General features: G+C 45.6%; 2 protein-coding genes across 2 annotated transcripts; both read left to right on the forward strand.

Annotated features, from left to right (window-relative positions):
* Positions 1-6,019: 6,019 nt before the first annotated feature.
* On the forward strand, positions 6,020-7,432 carry LOC143861326 (uncharacterized). The gene has a single exon (XM_077372264.1). It carries the CDS (start codon positions 6,020-6,022, stop codon positions 7,430-7,432), a length of 1,413 nt encoding a protein of 470 aa, XP_077228379.1.
* A 1,269-nt stretch (positions 7,433-8,701) lies between these two features.
* On the forward strand, positions 8,702-9,811 carry LOC143861327 (uncharacterized). Its single transcript, XM_077372265.1, has one exon. It carries the CDS (start codon positions 8,702-8,704, stop codon positions 9,809-9,811), a length of 1,110 nt encoding a protein of 369 aa, XP_077228380.1.
* Positions 9,812-21,290: the final 11,479 nt, after the last annotated feature.

Below are 21,290 nucleotides of genomic sequence, written 5' to 3' on the forward strand. Positions count from 1 at the left end.
TGGTGACTTTGTATAGCCCTTTTAGATATCATGATTCCCTGTGTCTTGTCTTCATGTACGATGTTTAGAACTTTGAATCTAAATAACTTTTGCTCAATGCTGTTTGATATTGACTTCGATCCTCCATGTTACACATTGTTATTCATATGATTTCTGCAAATTGAGAATATTTCTGTGAGGCTTAGATTTATTATGAATTTAGAATCACTCTCGTCAATGGGGTTACAAGGCTTTGGCCTATATGAACATAAGAACTTAGATCCTGCCAATGAGGGACATACATTCGCCCTGTCAATAGGTATATGAATAAGAACCAGGAAATAGTTCCGATATTGCGGACCTTTGACCTCCTATGTATAAGAACTTTGTACCTTTTAACCCTTTGCTGTAAGAAATTTGTACCTTTGAACCCTTTGTATAAGAACTTTGTCTCCTTGAACCCTTTGTATAAGAACTATGTTCCTTCGATCCTTTGTATGTCTTTCCCTCTAAACATCGACCTATGAAAACCTCGGTGTGGACAATTTTGATTACCCTTCCGTTTAGATATGATTCCTTTGAATTTTGTCCTCTATTAGACTATTTAAAACATGTGCAAAACTTAAGAATTTTGACTTGCTTCTCCTTTTCATTTATGGTATCTTTCTTGAACTCATTTTGGCATGCTTGACCCAAATTTAATTGATTCGTTATTATGTATTGGGCTTTGGTTGACTGTGATTAACATTTTCAGATTTTGATCATCGCGGCATTGATGAGGGAGCAAAGGCTTAGATTCTTCCACAGTCACTTTTAGTAGATTTCTTAATTTATTTGCTAGTGAGTGTTGCTTTTGGACAAATGTAATAAACCATATTTGATTGTTATTATCGATAGATGTGAGAGGGAGAGATTGACTCATTGATTCAGCATGACCTTTGTTATTGCTTTAGAACTTATTTGCCATAGATAGTTCTGATAATCATTTTGCTAGCCTTGTATACCTGTAGAGTTTACTTTGCAAGTGTACGGCGCTGTTACGTCTTGGGCTGTGAGCGGTCTGGGGCATGACATTCTTTGACCATACATCGTTCCATCTTCACCTTCTGTTAGGGGTAAAATTAGTATATCCGGCACCAAACCTCAAACCCCTTCTCCATTACTCAGCTAAATCGACACAGTCCCCGCAACAACACTCGGTAACGAACATTGATTGAACCTCCTTGATACTTCTCCCTTGAGCGGTACCGAGCTACCAAGGGAATCAAACACAATCACGGGGATCTTGCCCCAAACGAGAAATCCGGACGGCCGTTACACGTAAGGCTCGGCTTTTGAATTCAAAACATCCCGCCTAAGTCACCATCCTCGATCGTCGCCCAGAATCATCGGAAATAGTATCTCCACATGTTTATTCGCCAACTACGAAGCTCCTCATGGGTTAAATCTAGGGTATAATTGATATCTCCACGATCTTGTTCTCCCGCCATCACGCTCCACGTGGGGGAAATCAAAGGCACGATTGATATCTCCAAGATCGTGGATCACCACCCCTATAAATAGGGGGCTACGCACTCAAGCAAGGGGATTGGACCCTCCCTCTCTTCTTCTCTGGTTTGGTAACTTGACTTAGCCCTCTCCCATTCCCCGTCCATTGTCTGTGATTGCCCATCTCTAACCTGAGTGTCGAAGTGGCCGTTCGGAGCCATAACTCCGGGCCGCTGACGCTTTTTCTGTGAACGCAGGATTACAGGTTCTGCGAAGCTAGTTCGTGTAGTCAGGTTTTGGGCGTCATCAGATTGGCGCCATCCGTGGGACCGACTATGCCAAAGTCGAAAGCTACCTCCCAACTCAACGGTGGAATGGTTACGAGAAGTCAACGAAGCCAACGAGATCACGAACCACTAGAAGAGATGGAAGAGATGGTTACCTCTGGCGACACTCCGGTGACAATGACTGCCTTCAATCAACTCACACAGCAACTTGGAAGTGTTGCGGTCGCCCTCCAGCAAATGCTCCAAAGGATCTCCCTCCAACCGGCGGCGCCACCTCCGCCCGTGAATACACCAGGAGGAGGACTTCGTCCCGTCGAGATTCCAGAAGAGCAAGGATCCTCAGAAGGGTGTGGACCCCGATCCGGGACGGGCGTGAGGGGACGGGCCCCCGCGCGAGTCTCTCTAGATCGTCCACGTGAAGGAGAGCCCCACCAAGGAACTCTCGAAAGAGTGCCCCTCACAGCATGAGCGGCGATGTAAAGTGAGATACCTCTCGATTCGGGGACCAGCCCGGATTCGAGACGCACCTCGAATAAAGAAAGAGTCGCCATCCAAGGAAGTGGGCCCTAGATCCCATGCTGTGCTCTGTTGCAACGGATAACCAGAGATATAAAATAGGGTTCGTGCCTGATGACGAATGGGGAAGGGATTAGGCGCCCCCAATTCGCCCAAGTGCTAGCACCTGGTCTCTTATGCCATTTATTATTAATTTTGAAGAGTTTTTGGGCGAAAATCATGCGAAATGGGAACGAATATCTCCAAGATAACGTCTAGCTAATCATGCATGTCTCGAAGATGAATAAGAAGCACACACAAAAGAAATGAAAGATATGTCGCCTAAGAATAGCTAGGTTATGAGTGACATGCCTAATTGGTGTCTAAGTTCTGGTGGACAAGCACATGCATGTTACAGCTAAAGGTATAAGATCTGTACATAAAAATAAGAAAACACAGCAAAACACACAACACAACACGACTCGACAAGACAAATCCTAAAATTCTAATGCAGGACTTGACTCGGACCAGGATGGCCATCCATCCTAGCTGCACTACGTATCCCGGCCTCGGGAAGAATCAGAGCCAACGTAGTTCGGTGTCCTATGCTAAACTACAATGCCTAAACCTCTAGGACCGCTATCCTAGACTCGATCAACTAGACTCGACTAGTTTTTAAAGCTTTTTGTGCGATTGGTTAAATTCAAGTGGATTGTGATTTTTACGACTCTCTATATGTCCTAACTAATGCAGGTTGTTTAGCCTTAAGCTAATGCAGGTGGGCCCTACATCCTATGTGTATCTAGGCTGTGCAACATAAAGAAAACCATGGGCTGACTATATGCTTCCTAGTCTAGCCATCGGTTCGACTAAGTGTCTGACCGATCGACTCGAGGCCTCCTAACTCTAGGGACACTCACACGACATGACACACCACATCAATACAAATCAAGACCGACTCCTAACTCTAAAACACCCTAAATATCTATGACAGACTCCTAACTCTAGGGGAAGATCTTTTTGAAAAGGTTTTGAAGTTTTTTGTATTTTTGGGAGGTTTTGAAGTTATGAAAAATGGTGAAAGTTGTGAGAAATATTTACAAAAATGGTGACTGAAAATGGTGAAAGGGTGTAAAAATGGTGTCTAAAAATGGTGACTGAACTCAGGGTGCCAGCAGCACGCCTGAGCTGCCTACGTACCCCTCAGCTAGGGATCAAGCCATCCGTAGTTCGGAACAGAATTCCTAACTACTCTGCACATGACTCAAGATTTTTTGAAATTTTGATTTTTAAAATGTTTTTGGATTTTGAATTGTTTTTGAGATGTTTTTGAATTTTCAAGTGTTTTTTGGAATGTTTTTGTTGTTTTCAAGTGTTTTTGAAATGTTTTTATTGTTTTTTTGACACCAGAGAATAAAATCCTATCATCATAAGGGTAGGGAGACTTCTGGAATCCCGCAAAGGTTGGACATCATCCTATACTTTGCGGGGGAACGAACAGGAAAATAACTCGGCAAGGGTTGGACAGCATCCTATACCTTGCAGGAGCGGGTAAAGATCACAACTTGATGGGAGGATGGACAGAATCCTAACCCCTATGATGATAGGAAAAATTCCTGGACTGACTGAAGGACTGACTCCTGTGCTGAAGACTGTTATAATTACTATTTATAATTACTATACAGGATTACTATTCAAAAATACTATTCATAATTACTATTTATAGGTACTATTCAAAACTACTATTCATAATTACTATTTATAAGTACTATTCAAAACTACTATTCATAATTACTATTTATAAGTACTATTCAAAACTACTATTCATAGTAGGACCCGCTGATGTGGGACCCGCTGTTGTGGGACCCGCTGATGTGGGACCCGCTGATGTGGGACCCGCTGATGTGTGACCTGCTGTGGGACCCGCCGATGTGGGACCCACTGATGTGGGACCCGCTGTGGGACCCGCTGTTGTGGGACCCTCTGTGGGACCTACTGATGTGGGACCCGCTGTGGGACCCGCTTGGGACCCGCTGATGTGGGACCCGCTTGGGACCCGCTGATGTGGGACCCGCTGTGGGACCCGCTTGATGTGGGACCCGCTGTTGTGGGACCCGCTGCGGGACCCGCTGTTGTGGGACCCGCTGATGTGGGACCCACTGCTGTGGGACCCACTGTTGTGGGACCCGTTGTGGGACCCACTGTTGTGGGACCCGCTGGGACCCGCTGTGGGACCCGCTGTGGGACCTACTGATGTGGGACCCGCTGTGGGACCCGTGGATGTGGGACCCGCTGTGGGACCCGCTATGGGACTCGCTGATGTGGGACCCGCTGTGGGACCCGCGGATGTGGGACCCGCTGTGGGACCCGCTGATGTGGGACCCGCTGTGGGACCCACTGATATGGGACCCGCTGTAGGACCTACTGATGTGGGACCCGTGTAGTGCAAAGAATGAATAATTAAAAAAAAAATGAACTTACGCCACAAGAGATCCAGGAAGGTGTTGACAGAGTCGTGCTTGTGTGGGGCCCGCTGATGTGGGGCCCGCTGGAGGTGGGGTGGAGGAGATGTGGATGCCGGTGGAGCTCCGGTGGTTGGTTGGGAGGATGTCGGAGAAGGTGGCCGGAATCCGGTTGGGTTGCCGGAGGAGAAGACTCTCTCTCTCTCTCCCTCTCTCTCTCTACAGATCTCTCCTCTCTCTCTCTCTCTCCCCTCTGCAGATCTCTCTCTCTCTCTCCCTCTCCCTTTCTCTTTTTTCCTCTGGTTTTTCCTTTCTTTTCTTCCTCTGGTTTTTCTTTTTTTTTCTTTTTTTTTTCTCCCTTCCCCTCTGGTTTCTCCTCGCGAGAGAGAAGAAAACCATCATGAGTCATCATGAGGGGGAGAGAAAGTGAGAGTGGTTGTCCCCCTCATGTCCCCCATTTTCTTAATTTTTTTTTTAAAAAAATAAAATAAAAAATCATTACATGCATAGGATACCAAAAGAAAACAAAAAACATAATCATTGCTTACAAATTTTAAAAATCAAAAGAAAATGATGATGTCCCCTTTCTTCTTTCTTTGAATATAATCGGATCCCACATCAACGGGTCCCACACAAACGGGTCCCACACCAGCGGGCCCCACACAAGCGGGCCCCACACAAGCGGGTCCCACACAAGTGGGCCCCACACAAGCGGGTCCCACATTATATATATATATATATATATTTTTTTTTTTATTTTATAAAAACAGGGTGGTGATATTGACACTACCAATATTGATGGGCGCACTATTGGCGGAAAAATTGATGGACGCACCATCCAATCGTGTCTTATTCGAAATCTGCTCTGCACCGTTCCAGGATAATTCACCCCCCTTTTCTGGTTTACACTACGGTCCTTTCTCTGCTCGTTCGCTAGGCAAATGTACTCGGATTTTGACGAAATTTTGCGGGGACCTAGCTGGGACCCAAAGCTAGCCTAGGGTTAAGTTTGGGACCCTAGATCATTGATCTGATGGGGTTTTGCACAAAATTGGAAGGTTTAGGGCACGGTCAAAATGGGGTGTCTACAAAGGGCGAAACCCTCGGAGTCAAAGACCCCATCAACGTCAACAAGGGTCTGCTTCCATCACCAGCCCACCACCCGACCATCGCCATGATGTCCGGCATCGAAGAGGTGACAACTCAATGATGGAACCGGCGAACCTTGTCCACCGAAATGAGAATCAGATACCTCCGCAAATAAGAAGCCCAACGAAAAATATCCAAACAGAAGAAAGCCCCGCCATCATGGCTGAACTCCAGCGTCAGATAAGAGAACTTCAACAACAAATGAAGACACCGTGTGATCCGGACCTCCTGGAGGAATGGGATAGCGAGATTGCTTCCCCGTTCACTCCGAGAATCTCTAATGCCATCGTCACCACAAATTCGGACATGCCTCGGTTGGATCTCTGTGATGGGTCATCAGACCCTCTTGAGTTTCTCCGAATCTACCGCCGTGCGATGGTAATAAAAAATGCTTCCGACGCGACGATGTGCAAAGCCTTTTCCGCCTACCTGAAGAAAGACACTAGCAATTGGTTCAGTCGATTGCGGCCCAACTCCATCGAGTCATTCCATGAACTTGGAAAAAAGTTTGTCGCTTACTTCATTAACAGTTGGCCCCGAAAGAAACCGGCCGACGCTCTCTTGGCCCTGTGGCAAGGAAAGGATGAAACATTACGAAAGTTCAACGGTCGGTTCCAAGTGGAACTCCACCAAATTAACGAACCAAACTTTGATATGGTTCGCGCCGCACTCCGTCATGCCATCAGAGATAGAGACATGAAGGTCGCCTTGAATGTGAATCCCCCTCGTGACCTCCGAGAACTCATGGCTACTGCGGACAGATACATCAACAATGAGGAATCATTCGCCATGGAAAGGGAGTTAGAGAACACCCGAGGAACTGAGAAGCGAAGAGATGGCTCTAGGGCGCTACCGAATCAAAAGCATGCGAGGCATAACGATCGACAGAGTTGTCGCGCCCCAAATCCCCAATTTGACAGGGTCAACTACACTCCACTGAACAACACCATCTCAAACATCATGTACGAAATCCGTGATAGAGAACCCGTACGATGGCCCGAAAAGATGAGAAATGCGGGAAAAGGTAAAAGCTCTAACAAATATTGTCGTTTCCACCAAGATCATGGGCACACCACCGACAATTGCTATCATTTGAAGAACGAAATTGAAAGGCTTGAGGGACTAGGAAGGATTGACCGTTACCTTCAAAATCCCCCAAGGAACCAGCAGCGCCCCCGATCCGAAGTTCACCGACCGGATGAAAATCATCGCTCACCAAACCACCAAGCTAAAAGTAGTCGGCCAAGAGCCTCGGACCAGGAGGAGGCGCCAAAGATCATTAGAAATATTGACACCATCTATGGAGGCCCGGTGTCCGTAGGGCCAACAGACGAAGGGCGCGCTCTTTACGCGGGACAGGTTAACTCCATAGAAAACCCCCCTAAGAAGATAAGAGCTGACCCAAGCACCAGTGTGCCTATCACCTTCACCGAAGCAGACTATGGAAAGATAGATCGACATCATGATGACACTGTGGTAGTCCGACTCAACATCGCCAACTGTAATATGGGGCGAATCTTGATAGACACTGGGAGCTCGGTCAATGTTCTCCATCAAAACGCCTTCACATAGCAGTGATAGGTTGGAGCCCGTTGACTGGTCCATCTTCGGATTCTCCGGAGGAGAAGTCAAAGTGCGAGGGAAAATCAAACTTCCCGTAACATTTGGCACTCACCCAAACCAACGCACCATCATGCAGACTTTTGTAATAGTCTGTGTACCTTCCACTTACAATGGAATCATCGGAAGGGAATCATCGGAATGCCAGCGCTGAATGAACTGGAGGCAGTGGTTTCCACTGCCCACATGAAAATAAAGTTTCCCACCAAACTCGGTGTGGGAGAGGTTATCGGCCACCAAGAGAAGGCCTGGGAGTGCTACGCCGCCTTGTTGAAAAAGAAAAAGACCGCCAAAGAAACCTTGTCCATAGGCGGTACCGACCCTCGAGTTGAGGTAAAGCAGGGGGAACCGGTCGAAGAACTCATGAAAATTCCCCTGTTCCCCAGTGTCGAAGAACAAACCGTCCAAATTGGCTCTCTCCTCTCCGGTAAGCTTAAAATTGACCTTGTCAATTTCTTAAAGATTAACTCGGATGTCTTCGCCTGGTCCGTCTCCGACATGCAGGGAATCCCCTCTGATGTTGCGGTCCATAAACTGAACGTGGATCCAAACTCCAAACCTGGGAAGCAAAAGAAATACAACTTCACCGCCGAAAGACAAAAGCACATCAAGGAAGAAGTAGATAAGCTCCTTGATGCCAAATTCATCAGAGAGATTCGCTACCCGGAGTGGCTCGCCCACGTTGTGATGGTCAAGAAATCCAACGATAAATGGCAAATTTGCATTGATTTCACGGACCTCAACAAAGCATGTCCCAAGGATTGTTATTCGCTACCGAGGATCGATCACCTCATCGACGCCACCGCCGGGCATGAGATGTTAAGCTTCATGAATGCCTTCTCCGGATACAACCAGATTCAGATGTACGGCCCTGACATTCCAAAAACTTCCTTCGTCTCCGATCAAGGATTGTTTTGTTATGAAGTTATGCCATTTGGCCTCAAAAACGCTGGCGCCACGGACCAACGCCTCGTCAATAAGATTTTCGCCAAACAAATTGGAAAGAACACGAAAGTATATGTCGATGACATGATCGTCAAAAGCCTCGAAGCACAGAACCACATCGCCGACCACGAAGAAGCTTTCGCTGTACTCCGGCGAAACCGAATGAAACTGAACCCAGCCAAGTGTGCTTTTGGTGTTACCTCCGGGAAATTCCTAGGCTTCATGGTGAGCCAGCGAGGAACGAAGCCAATCTAAAAGATAAAAGCACTATTAGAGATGACGGCACCAAAGGAAGCCAAAGATGTACAAAGACTCACCGGTAGGATTGCAGCCCTCAGCAGGTTCATGTCAAAACCTATCGAAAGGTGCTTGCCCTTCTTTAGAACCCTCCGAAGCATGAAAGACTTTCGATGGACGGAAGAATGTCAGACGGCCTTCGACCAGCTGAAGTTATATCTCCAAGAGCTTCCCTTGCTCTCAAAGCCGGTACCGAGAGAAGACTTGTACCTTTACCTAGCCGTGGGGTCCGCGGCAGTAAGCTCCATGCTCGTTCGGCAAGAAGGGCAAATGGAGCAACCTATCTACTACGTTAGTAGAGTACTCCATGACGCCGAGACTCGATACCAGGAGATTAAAAAATTTGCATTCTCTGCGAGGAAACTTCGTCCATATTTTCAAGCTCATCATATCACCATACTCACCGACCAACCTTTCCAGAAGATATTGCAGAAGCCCGAAACTTCAGGACGTCTAATTAATTGGGCGGTTGAATTGGGCGAATTCGACATCCAAATAAAGCCCCGCCCAGCGATCAAATCCCAGGTGTTTGCGGATTTTATTGTGGACCGCACGGTACCGATAGGGGAATCCGAAGATCCGAGCATCCCAGTCGAAGAGCCGACTCTCGGCCAGCAGAGTCAAACTCCACTATGGATGTTGTACGTGGATGGTTCCTCCAACGCTGAGGGTAGAGGTGCCGGTCTAGTCATAACAGGACCAGATAATTTTATTGCCGAATACGCCTTGTGCCTTGATTTCAAAGCTTCTAACAACGAGGCAAAATACGAAGCCTTGATCGCGGGAATTGCTCTCGCCACCGAATTACGAGTTGTTCGGATCAGAGTCCACAGTGATTCCCAATTGGTAGTCAGCCAAGTAAATGGCCTCAGTGAGGCTAAAGAAGAGCGAATGATCAAATATCTGGAGAAGGTAAGGAAGGAAATCTCCACCTTCGAAGAATTCCAAATAGTACAAATCCCCCGAACCTTCCGCGCCGACGGTCTCTCCAAAATGGCCTCATCTGGAAGGTTTGAGCCAGAAAACATCTACACCGAGATCCTCCCCCAGCCCAGCATTGAAAAAGAAGAAATCCTGCAAATCAACTAGGAACCTAGCTGGATGGATCCTATAGTACAATACTTGAAAGACGGTGTCACACCCTCGGATAGAAAAGAAGCTCGCCGCCTGGTCGCCAAGGCCGCCCTTTACATTCTCGACGGACATGGGTTGTACAAGCGATCCTTTTCATGGTTTTTGTTGAAATGTCTCTGACCCCCCGCCGTGGAACTCGCCATGAGGGAAGTCCATGAAGGAATATGTGGCAATCACTTGGGCGGGAAAGTATTGGCTCATAAGATCCTTCGTCGAGGTTTTTTCTGGCCCACTCTCCAGCAAGACACATCTGATTTCGTCAGAAAATGCGAGCAATGCCAGAAGTTCGCTACCGTACCTCATCTCCCTGCAGTTCCATACAAACCCATCTCCAATCCTGTCCCGTTCGCTATGTGGGGAATGGATTTGTTAGGGCCCTTCCCTAACTCGATCAAGGGACACCGAATGATGTACGTCGCCATTGACTACTTCACCAAATGGGTCGAGGCCAAGGCGGTGAAGAAGATTACTTCCGGAGAGATAGAAAATTTCTTCTATCATGACATCATTTGCAGGTTCGGTATTCCACAGACTCTTGTGACTGACAACGGGACCCAATTTGCTAGCCGAAGGTTCAAAGATTTTTGTGGAAAACTCGATATCGACCAGCGATTCACTTCAGTCGGTCATCCACAGGCTAACGGACAAGTGGAAGTGACCAATCGAACTCTCTTACAGGGGTTGAAGAAACGCGCAAAAAATGCTCGAGGATTATGGGTCGACGAATTACCGATTCTCCTCTGGGCCTACCGAACTACCCCTAGAACCGCAACAGGAGAATCACCATTCAGCCTCGTCTTTGGAGTAGATGAAGTCATACCCGTTGAAATTGGAGCCCACTCTCCGAGGCTTGAAGCGTACAGTGAAAGGGCCAATCCCAACCACCTCAAAAGCAGTCTTGACCTTATCGAAGAAACTAGAGAAAAAGCCCGAGTCAGGATGGCCACGTATCAACACAAAGTCGCCCAATACTACAACTCTGGGATGAAGGAGAGAGCAGTAAGGATGGGCGACTTGGTGTTACGACGATCCGAAGTCTCCAACCCTCGCAACTGGAAAAATTGGCTCCCACCTGGGAGGGACCCTACCGCGTATCTCGTACTCTCCAGCCTGGGTCATATCAACTGGAAGACTTAGAGGGCAACCCCATTCCCCGCACTTGGCACATATCGAATCTGAAGAAATTCTACCAGTAGGCAAGAGTGTAATTCGTTTTGATTTTCTTATTTCCAATAAATCTATGTGTTTGTTCTTTGTCTTTGTGATATTGCAGACATGTAATCATTCTCCCCAATTAATAAAATCCCCTCTTTGATTCTCCATTCGCAAGAACGATTACTCCCCAACAACGACAAATCTCAAATCTCCAAACGAAACAAGCTACGAACGAAGAATGAAAGATATGACCCGAAAATCGATGCCCCAAGAGGCTCAGTAGAGCATTTATCTACTTAAAAGATATGACCCATAAATCAATGCCCAAAGATACTCGGTAGAACGTCTATCTACTTAAAAGATACGACCCATAAACCGACGCCCCAAGAGACTCGGTAGAGCGTCTATCTACTTGAAAGATACGACCCATAAACCGATGCCCCAAGAGGCTCAGTAGAGCGTCTATCTACTTCAAAGATACGACCCATAAACCGATGCCCCAAGAGGCTCGGTAGAGCGTCTATCTACTTGAAAGATACGACCCATAAACCGATGCCCTAAGAGGCTCGGTAGAGCGTCTATCTACTTGAAAGATATGACCCACAAACCAGTGCCCGAAGAGGCCCGGTAGAGAGTCTGTCTACTTGAAGGATGCGACCCATGAACCGATACCCAAAGAGGCTCGGTGAAGAGTCTATCCATAAAATACTTTGAAAAACAAATCAATGTATCGCCAGAATCAGAGGAAAATTTACTATCGCCAGCAAAAAAGTAAAAGTGTTTCAAAAGCACCACCATAAGTAGGGATTGCCTCGAAGGACAAACCCCTCCAACCACACACCAAAATAAAATTATATTTTTACAGACCAGTTCATGAAAATGATAATAAAAGGAGAATTGCAAGGGCCCTGCCCCTAGACATCCTTCTCCGAACCCTTTCCAGTAGAAGGCACAATGACAGGCGGCGCAGAGGATTCCACTTCCGGAGAGGCAACCACTGTATCCGCCACGTTCGTTTCAGTCTCCTCGGAGTCCTCTCCCTCGGAAAGTTCGATCCCCAGCGGACCTTCCAACCTCTCGATCGGAAAATTGGGATCTATGGCCTTAACCTGGTTTCGACAGTCAACAAACTCCTTTGCCTCGAATTCCAGAACATGAAGCGCCATATCCGTCTGATATTCTTAAGACTGCCGAAGCTCAGAAATTGTCTGGGGCCGAATCTCCACCTCTCTTTGCTCGGCCTTATTCCGTGCCTCCTCAAGTTCAGCACGAATCTTCTTTTCACGGACAAGTTCGTCCTTGACCTTTTGGAGCTCAGCCTCGGCATTCGCCTGAACGTTCGCCGGGGAATCCTCAAACACTTTCTTATCATTTGCCGAGCATCCGATTGATTCTTCACCTCCTTGGATGCATGAGCATAGAGAGAGTGGTACTTGTCTATGCGCCGCGAGGCGTGAACACAAATATCTGACAACTACAGGCTAAAAGAGAAAAGGTAAAAGTTTGCAGGAACCAAAGGATATTCGGAAAAATAAAAATAAAATACGCACCTTCTTCGCCAAAGCGACCATGTCCCGGCCAAAGGCGGAGTGCGAACTTCTCTCCAAATCCGCCGAGTCTCTCGGTAAGACGCTCGTCATCGCCATCTCAACAGCCACCCTCGGGTTGCGAAGGCAAAATCTTCAATACCCACCTTCCAGTTAGGGTCGAAATAAGACCCATGTTGGGTCGCCTGATCCCTTGGAAGAGCTCCCGGCTTAAAATAAGCCTGAGTCCCCTCTCAACCCTCGACGGGCAAAATCTCCTGGCTCATAACCTGGCCTTTACCCTTACCCTCCTCCTCTGCCGACTTACCCTTTTTATTGGGACTCTTCTCCAACATTTTCGCCTGTCGCTTGCTATGTACGGAGTTCTCCGGAGAAACGGCACCCTTAGTCCCACAGTCAAGGCCGACCCTTTGCCGGCCTTAACTGCCTGGTGCTTCATGGCTCTATTCTGTTTTTGCCGAGCCGCTTCCTCGGCCTTCAACCTCCTCGCCTTCTCCATGGCCGAAGCAGAAATATTAGCGCCCGACCCTTGTGCTGCCATTTCTACAATAAATTCAGGAAGCAAATTACAACACAATAAAAAGGAAACATGCAAAGAGTACGGAAAAGAAAGTCAGAAAAGAGAATCACCAGACTGACTCTCGTCAGCACTTGTTCCGTATTCCTCCACCCTTTCCTCACCTTCGCTCCGAGCCTCGTCCTCCGAGTCTAACACGACATTGCTCAAACCAAACTTCACCAGTACTTGTTCAGATTTGAAATCCCAAACATCGAACCTCTCCTTTCCCACGTCTGCACCCCTACCTAAAACATCATTGAAAACTAATTGACTCAAGATCCCTAGAGAAAACTTCAACCCCATCTTCTCCTCGTTGGGCTCTCTCCAATCAAAGGGGAATCGCCACCTGGCTATTTGAGGTGGTTTCACAAAGAAGAACCCATTCTTCCACCATTTAATGGAAAAAGGAGCCCCGCCCATGATCATCAATGTCCGCCGCTGGGCCACATCTACCCAGTCCCCTTTCATCTTCATGAGGAAACATTTCCGAATAATATCCAAAGATAGGGTGATTTCACCATTTTACTTTTAACTATGTACGCCAAAAGACCCTTCCACCCATTTAGAAAAATCTGGGACGGTGCCAGACCAAAAAAATCAAAAAAGTCTATCAGAATTGGATGAAGAGGGAAGCGGACACCCGCCTCAATAACTTCTTTGTAGAAGGCTATCTCTCCCTCTGCGCTACTGCTACACGCCCGTTCGTTGAAAGTTGGGAGCGGAACTTCGTATTCATCCGGAATATGATATTTCTTCCGCAACCTTCTAAGATCTAAAGGCTGAAGAATTCCTGTTGAGCTCATGGTGACTTTAGGACGATATGCCTCGCCAGGAGGCACGTATGGCTTCCGAAGCTCCCCAAGTCTCTGGCAACACACCTAACCTGGACATCCATCGGTGCCGAATGTGAATCGTTCCTATCCTCAACTAACGCAACAATCACGGGAGCATCACTCGGAACCGACTCTGCCGCGCCCGTGGGTTCAACTGGGAGGATGGGATCTACCTCCTTTCTTAGTCGTGGCGCTATCCTCTTCATGGACCCTCGGCTCCTTGCGACCGTCGTGCCACCGCCAACTTTCTTGGCCCTAATTTTAGGCGTTATCTCCGACGGCCGCCCCAAAGCGCTCTCCGCTTCCGTTTCCGGCGAGACTTGGGGAGAAGGAGATGATTCTTCCATCCCCACGGGTTCAATCGACCAATTTTGTGAATCTGTATTCTCCGACAAGACTACTTTAAAGAAATGAAATGAAAAGTTCGGGTTGAGAAATGCACCAGTGAGATTGGAGAAAAAAGACCGTGAAGCTCGCCGGAGAAGACGAACCAGCACCTTGAAAAAAAGGGAAAATCTATCCGAGAAAAAAACTTCGAATCTTCAAAATCTCCAACTAAAGCAAAGGAGCGAAGCAAAATGGGAGATTCCAGCAGAAAGAGCTAAATGATCCACAGGAAAACCCATGACTATCTCGCCGGAATGAGGGAAGAAAAGAAAGAAAGAGAAAATGGAAGAAAAAAGAAAAATGGGTGGGCTTTTATAGGTCCACGCGCAGGAAGACTCAAAAGTCACGTCACTCTGATGTTATACGACACGTGGCGCCCCGTAATACGCACACAGGTATCGAGACCATTAATACGCCGTTTCACCATTATTGTTTAAAGCACCAAACCGCCATTTCCCAAGAGTCGCGACCTTTACACGTGTCTCCTTGAAATACTCCTCGGGACGCTTCAACCATCGCTTACGAAGTAAAACGTCACTCAGCACCGAACATCGTTTGATGAAGTTGGGCGTGCGACACACTCAAACTATGTTACGTCCGTGACAAGGTCAGAATACGCCCGGGGCCGAATGTGCTCATTTGCGCCATGAGCATAACTCCAACTGAAACAACGGTCCTTCGCATGGTGATGCGTAAGTCGTGATGATCGATTCCGACTATTATTAATACTAAGTTCACGTTATATCTACAAGCTACTTGCGACATTGAATACAAACATGACAAGGAAACATAGAAAATGACAAAAATCCTTTTATTCATAAGTAAAAGAACCTTTACAAAAGGTGGGCTTCTAGGCCAGATACAAGAAAAAGAAAATACATTCGGGGCCGTTCTAAACTACTGCTAGCTAAAAAAGATAGAGGGGAATTGTGAAGAGTCGATGCCCGGAGCTTCAGTATCATATGTCTGGTGAACCACCAAGAGCTACCGGACAATGGACCACAGTATCGCCGCGACACCCACTTGTCATGCCACGGCACCCACTTGGCACGATCTTCTTTGCCCCGGAAGGAGGCTTCAAAGCCGACTGTGCCAAGGTCGTGACCGAAGGTCCCATCATTCGCCCGGGTCTTCCTCCGGATCTTCTTCAGGGTCCTCCTCCGGCGAATTCGCCTCCAGATGAGGCTCGAGACCGGGTGACGCAGAGCCGCCCTCGTCCCACCTTCGGTCATTCCTCGCAGCATCACCTTCAGGGCCTCATTCTCCATCTCCAACTTCTCAACTTTGGCCCTCAGCCGGAGAACCTCCAAGCCTTGCTGGAGAAGTTGGTCCGCCACCCCGTGTCCCCTCTCCATGGTATGCTTCAGGGACCGCTTATAATTGGCAATGAAGGGGGCAACGTCACCAGGAGCAAGGAAATCTTTGGGAGCGGTGGTACCCGAACGTTCTGGGGTCTCCGCCTTTCGTTTCTTCTTACTTTGGGGCCGCGATTCACCCCCTCAACTCCAGCCGACGAAGAAGCCGCCGCCACCGGAGTTACAGTTTCTGGTGGGCTATGCTCCACTGCCGACGACCCTTTCGGCCTCTGCGACCTCCTCGTTCTATGAGCCACCGGTTCCCTAGCGACAGGAGGGTTTCCACCATCCCCGTCCGAAAGCGACTCCACTTCGACCACCGAGGCTATTGCTCCTGGTTGATCGTCGCCGGCGAGCTATTGAGACATTTTCGACAAGAAAAAACTCAGAAAAAGGAGGGAAAAAGGAAGAATATATAACGGATAATCCTTCCCCTCACCCCCTTTTTATAAGGGTCACTGGGCGAAACAATCGAGCGGGATTTAATTCCCTCCGATTTTCAAAATTTCCCATAAAGCGGGAAATAATATCCTAACCCGTTTTTCGAAAAAACATGTGAAAAATAGGTGGGAATTAAGTGTTTTCGCCATTTCCCGAAAAACCCTAAGGATAAAATGATGCGCCTGTTAAATGACGCGACATTGAATCCGCCCGCCGATTCCCTAGAAAGACGCTTCGACTCCATCAGCTCCAGAAGGTCGGTACCAGCCCACCACTTGAAAATTTAGCTACTTCCTTGACCCTTACAAAGGGACAAGAAAGTAGGGGGCAGTATGTTGGGGGTAAAATCGATATATCCGGCACCGAACCTCAAACCCCTTCTCCATTACTCAGCTGAATCGACACAGTCCCCACAGCAACACTCAGTAACAAACATTGATTGAACCTCCTTGATACTTCTTCCTTGAGCGGTACCGAGCTACCAAGGAAATCAAATACAATCACGAGGATCTCGCCCCCAAACGGAAAATTAGGACGGCCGTTACATGTAAGGCGCGGCTTTTGAATTCAAAACATTCCGCCTAAGTCACCATCCGCGATCGTCGCCCATAATCATTGGAAATTGTATCTCCACGTGTTTATTCACCAACTACGAAGCTCCACGTGGGTTAAATCTAGGGTATAATTGATATCTCCATGATCTTGTTCTCCCGCCATCACACTCCACGTGGGCGAAATCAAAGGCACGATTGATATCTCCAAGATCGTGGATCACCACCCCTATAAATAGGGGGCTACGCACTCAAGCAAGGGGATTGGACCCTCCCTCTCTTCTTCTCTGGTATGGTAACTTGACTTACCCCTCTCCCATTCCCCGTCCATGGTCTGTGATTTCCCGTCTCTGACTTGAGTGTCGAAGTGGCCGTCCGGAGCTATAACTCCGGGCATGCTGACGCTTTTTCTGTGAGCGCAGGATTACAAGTTCTGCGAAGCTAGTTCGTGTAGTCAGATTTTGGGCGTCATCACCTTCTTATTTATATGTTTTCATTGAAATTTGTGCCACTAAAAAAGACTAAAAGAACAATTGTTTTAATAAAATTAAGAAATATAGCAATAATTATAGAGTATATTCAACAGCCTTTCCACGGGCCTAAAACCGAATTGGGAACCTGACTATGGGACGATAGCCTCCAAACACGTTGGCAAAACTACGGTTTCAAACATAGGCTACGGTCAATTCAACGTTTCAAATCTTGGAGTACATTAAAGTACTACCCTTTTATATATTCACCCAGATACCCTTCATTCCAACTAAGAGCACGACAAGCTACCTCTGCATGATTTGGGGTATTTTTGTCATTTAGAGCTGTTTTGGCAATTCATACCTGGAAACCCGCTCTCCAAAAACATGCTCTAATTCAGCCTGCATGGCCATGTGAGGAAAAAGAACTTGGTCAACGCGAAACCCTAATTTCCTCCAAACAACCTAAAAACTCATTCAAAGTTACATGGGATTTTCTAAGCAATTTCGCAGCTAAATTTATTATTAGACAACAGCCACCTTAGATGAATTAAGTGACTGAGACAAAATGTGCTAAGAGGGGGGTTGGTCTCTACTGAAAAAGTGAGCCCCGAAATGGCTTTCTGTGAAATTGCCTAGCAAATTCCAATAAACAGTAAGAGTTCAAATAAGTCAAACAACTCAAACAATATAAATACTCATCAAACACATCCCAACCAAACCACAAACACTTCAACAACTCTATCTTCAAACCCATCCCAACCAAACCACAAACACTTCAACAACTCTCTCTCTCTCTCTCTCTCTCTCTCTCTCTCTCCACAAAGTTCCCTAGCACGACCTTTCTTTCCCAGTTCCAGTGACGAAGATTTTCAAAAATTCCTTAGATAGCCTCCTCGAACTTTCAAATAAGAAAATTAAAAACCAGGTTACTAAGTTGCTGGAAATCACGACCCCCCTATTTTTCACGAAATTTAGAAGCTTAGAAAAAAACTCAACAAAGATGGCTTTCCGGGAAGTGTGTACCCTTTTGGTCATCTTGGTACTATGTGTCCTCATCCTACAACAGGGCGGTGTGGAGGCAACAAGGGTGTTGACCGGAGATTTCGCTTTAGATAATCACTTGGCGACGTACCCTTCGGTGTATGACAACTCGAAATCTTTGATGCAGTGTTGGATCGGCCGACTAGCATCTGGGCCGAGCCCCAAAGGCCCTGGACACTAGAACATGTGTGATGCAAGTGCAACAAGGGTTGCCACAAAAAAATATTTTTGTTACATAAAAATGTAATGCAGATTTGTGAATGAAAATTGAAATTCTTTGAATTTGATAATGGGATAACCACATTTCATGGATAGAGATTTGATAGTGGCTCAAGAATCCATCATAAATTTTCTTTAACAGTTCTATGGCGCGTTTAGATTGAGGGAATCAGGAATCAGGAATCAGAATCAGGATCCCCATTCTGATTTCTCTGGAAATCAGTGTACGTCTTATCGGGTGGGAAACAACTGGCACCATAAATTCCCCCATCGATCTATTGTTCTCCAGTTTCAATTTTACCCCCACTCCGTTCATTTATTTGAACCAAATGCCCGAATCATAAAGGTACTAAACAAACTCGTGCCTCATATCCCCATTCCATGGAGTAAAAAGCGTACTAGGTGCTAAATTGAGAATTGTGTTCCATAAAAATACTAGAAAAACAATAATCTGATACCTATTTTCAAAACGCTGCTTTATAAACTTATCTCAGCATTCAAATAAAAAAAAGACAGTACTTACACTTTCTTTGAAACACCCCAATATAACCCTTTAGCAAATTCATCCCTCTTCTATTTAGAGAAGGGCATTTTTGTCCTTGGAGTTTAATTGGTGGTTAGGGCTTCTTAAGAGTGCCTATAAATACCTCTTTTATAGGATTTGTGATGGCAAAACCTAGCCCTAATGGTTTTTACAGCCCTAGAGAAGAATTTCCGTGTGGGAGAAGGTGGAGAGGCCATCTTGGAGCCGAATATTGTGATCCAAGGCATGGTTTCAAATTTCGGTTTCGGAATGCATTTCTGTCCTCACCGAAACTGAAATTTCGGCCTAAATCTGACGAAACCCAAAAAATTAGTATTTTATTCCATACCAAATTTCTGCTGAAATTTCAAGTAAATATTAATTAATTAGCGAAAAATCAAGATTTTTGGTGAATTTTTTCTGAAAAAGCGAAATTTTGGGTCAAAATAATGTAATGTTTCGATCTAAATTCCTCTTGTGATTGGAACTCTGGAAAAGTTCTGGTGTGATTCCGGTGGGGTTTTCAGCCTCTTTGGAAGCTCCTCATTCTAAGTTTTCTAATGAGCCCGACCACACCAATTTTGATGTGAAATGAACAAGTTAGAGACATTTTAGTGCCAAAACAGAGGAAAAATCGCGCACTGGATGAAAAACCCTGGCAGATATCCAATAAAATTCTAGACGTCTACGTGCCAGTTTTCCTCCCGACAGCTCAAACTTCGAAAAATCATAACTTCTTCGTTTTTTCGTCCATTTTTTACGCGATACTCTACAAACATGCCAAGAACGTGTACTTTATATTAAAAATAGTTTCAAAAATGTTTGGAGACTATTAATTTCAAAATACATAGAAGGACCCTAGCTTGGCTTACCATTCTTCTACCGTTTGATCCTATTTTGCTACGGAATTTGGGTAATTGTGTTTTGGTTCATCTTGTGTGATTCCTTATTAGTAATAATGGAATGAAACATACGTTTAGGTGATCGACTTTGAATCTAGAATACTTTCGGAATGAACCTTTAGATACGTAATAACGCACTGATTTAGTGTTTGAACCTTCGAACATCTTTGACCTTCAAACCCCACTCAAGATTACATGTGACCTTCTCTTAGAACTTTACTTGATTTCAGTCTATATCGGGTTTAGCATGCCTTGTTCTATGGTCTCGTCTCTTGTGAACCATACATATGCCTTTGTTCTTGAACACTTGTGATTGTGCTATGAACTTATTCCTTAGGAATTATGCCTAGATGTTTCTTTTGATTTAGAATACTGGTGACTTTGTATTATCATGATTCCCTGTAAGTTGTCTTCATGTACGATGATTAAAACATTGAATCTGAATAACTTTTGCTCAATGCTATTTGATATTGACTTCGATACTCCATGTTACATATTGTTATTCATATGATTCTTGCAAATTGTGAACACTTTTGTGAGGCTTAGATTTATGATGAATTTAGAATCATCCTCGCCAGTGGGGTGATAAGGATTTAGCCTATATGAACATAAGAACTTAAATCCCTCCAATGAGGGACATACGCTGCCTGTCGACTAGTATATATATGAATAAAAACCAGGAACTAGTTCCGACATCGTAGACAGTTGGTGCAAAATAATTTGTCATTGAAACTGCTCTATAATATGGGGTATATTATTATTATTATTATTATTATTATATAACTAAGTCGATGACCTAGAACTGTATAAGAACTTTGACCTTTGACCTCCTATGTATAAGAACTCTGATCTTTGACCCGCTGTGTATAAGAACTTTGACCCTTGACCTTATGCGTTTAAGATCTTTGTACCTTTGAACCCTTTGCTACAAGAACTTTGTACCTTTGAACCCCTTGTATAAGAACTTTGTTCCTTCGATTCTTTGTAGTCTTCCCTTCTGAACATCGACCTATAAAAACTTCGGCGTGTACACTTTTGACTACCCTTCCTTTGAATTTTATCATCTATTAGACTATTTAGAACATGTGCAAAACTTTAGAATTTTGACTTGCTTCACCTTTTCATTTATGGCATCCTTATTGAACTCATTTGGCATGTTTGACCCTAACTGAATTGATTCGTTATTATGTACTGAGCTTTGGTTGACTGTGGATTAACATTTTCAAATTTTGATCTTACAACGTCGATGAGGGAGCAGAGGCTTAGATTTTGCCACGATCACTTTTAGTAGATTTCTCGATTTATTTGCGAGTGAGTAATGCTTTTGGACAAATGTAATAAACCATGTTTGATTGTTATTATGGGTAGATGAGAGAGTGAGAGATTGACTAATTGATTCAGGTTTGACCTTTGTTATTGCTTTAGAACTTAATTGCCATTGATAGTTT

This window comes from Tasmannia lanceolata, unplaced genomic scaffold (genome assembly GCF_043159265.1).
Source record: "Tasmannia lanceolata isolate RefF3 unplaced genomic scaffold, GAP_Taslan_0.1 ptg000037l, whole genome shotgun sequence".
Classification (NCBI taxonomy): Eukaryota; Viridiplantae; Streptophyta; class Magnoliopsida; order Canellales; family Winteraceae; genus Tasmannia; species Tasmannia lanceolata.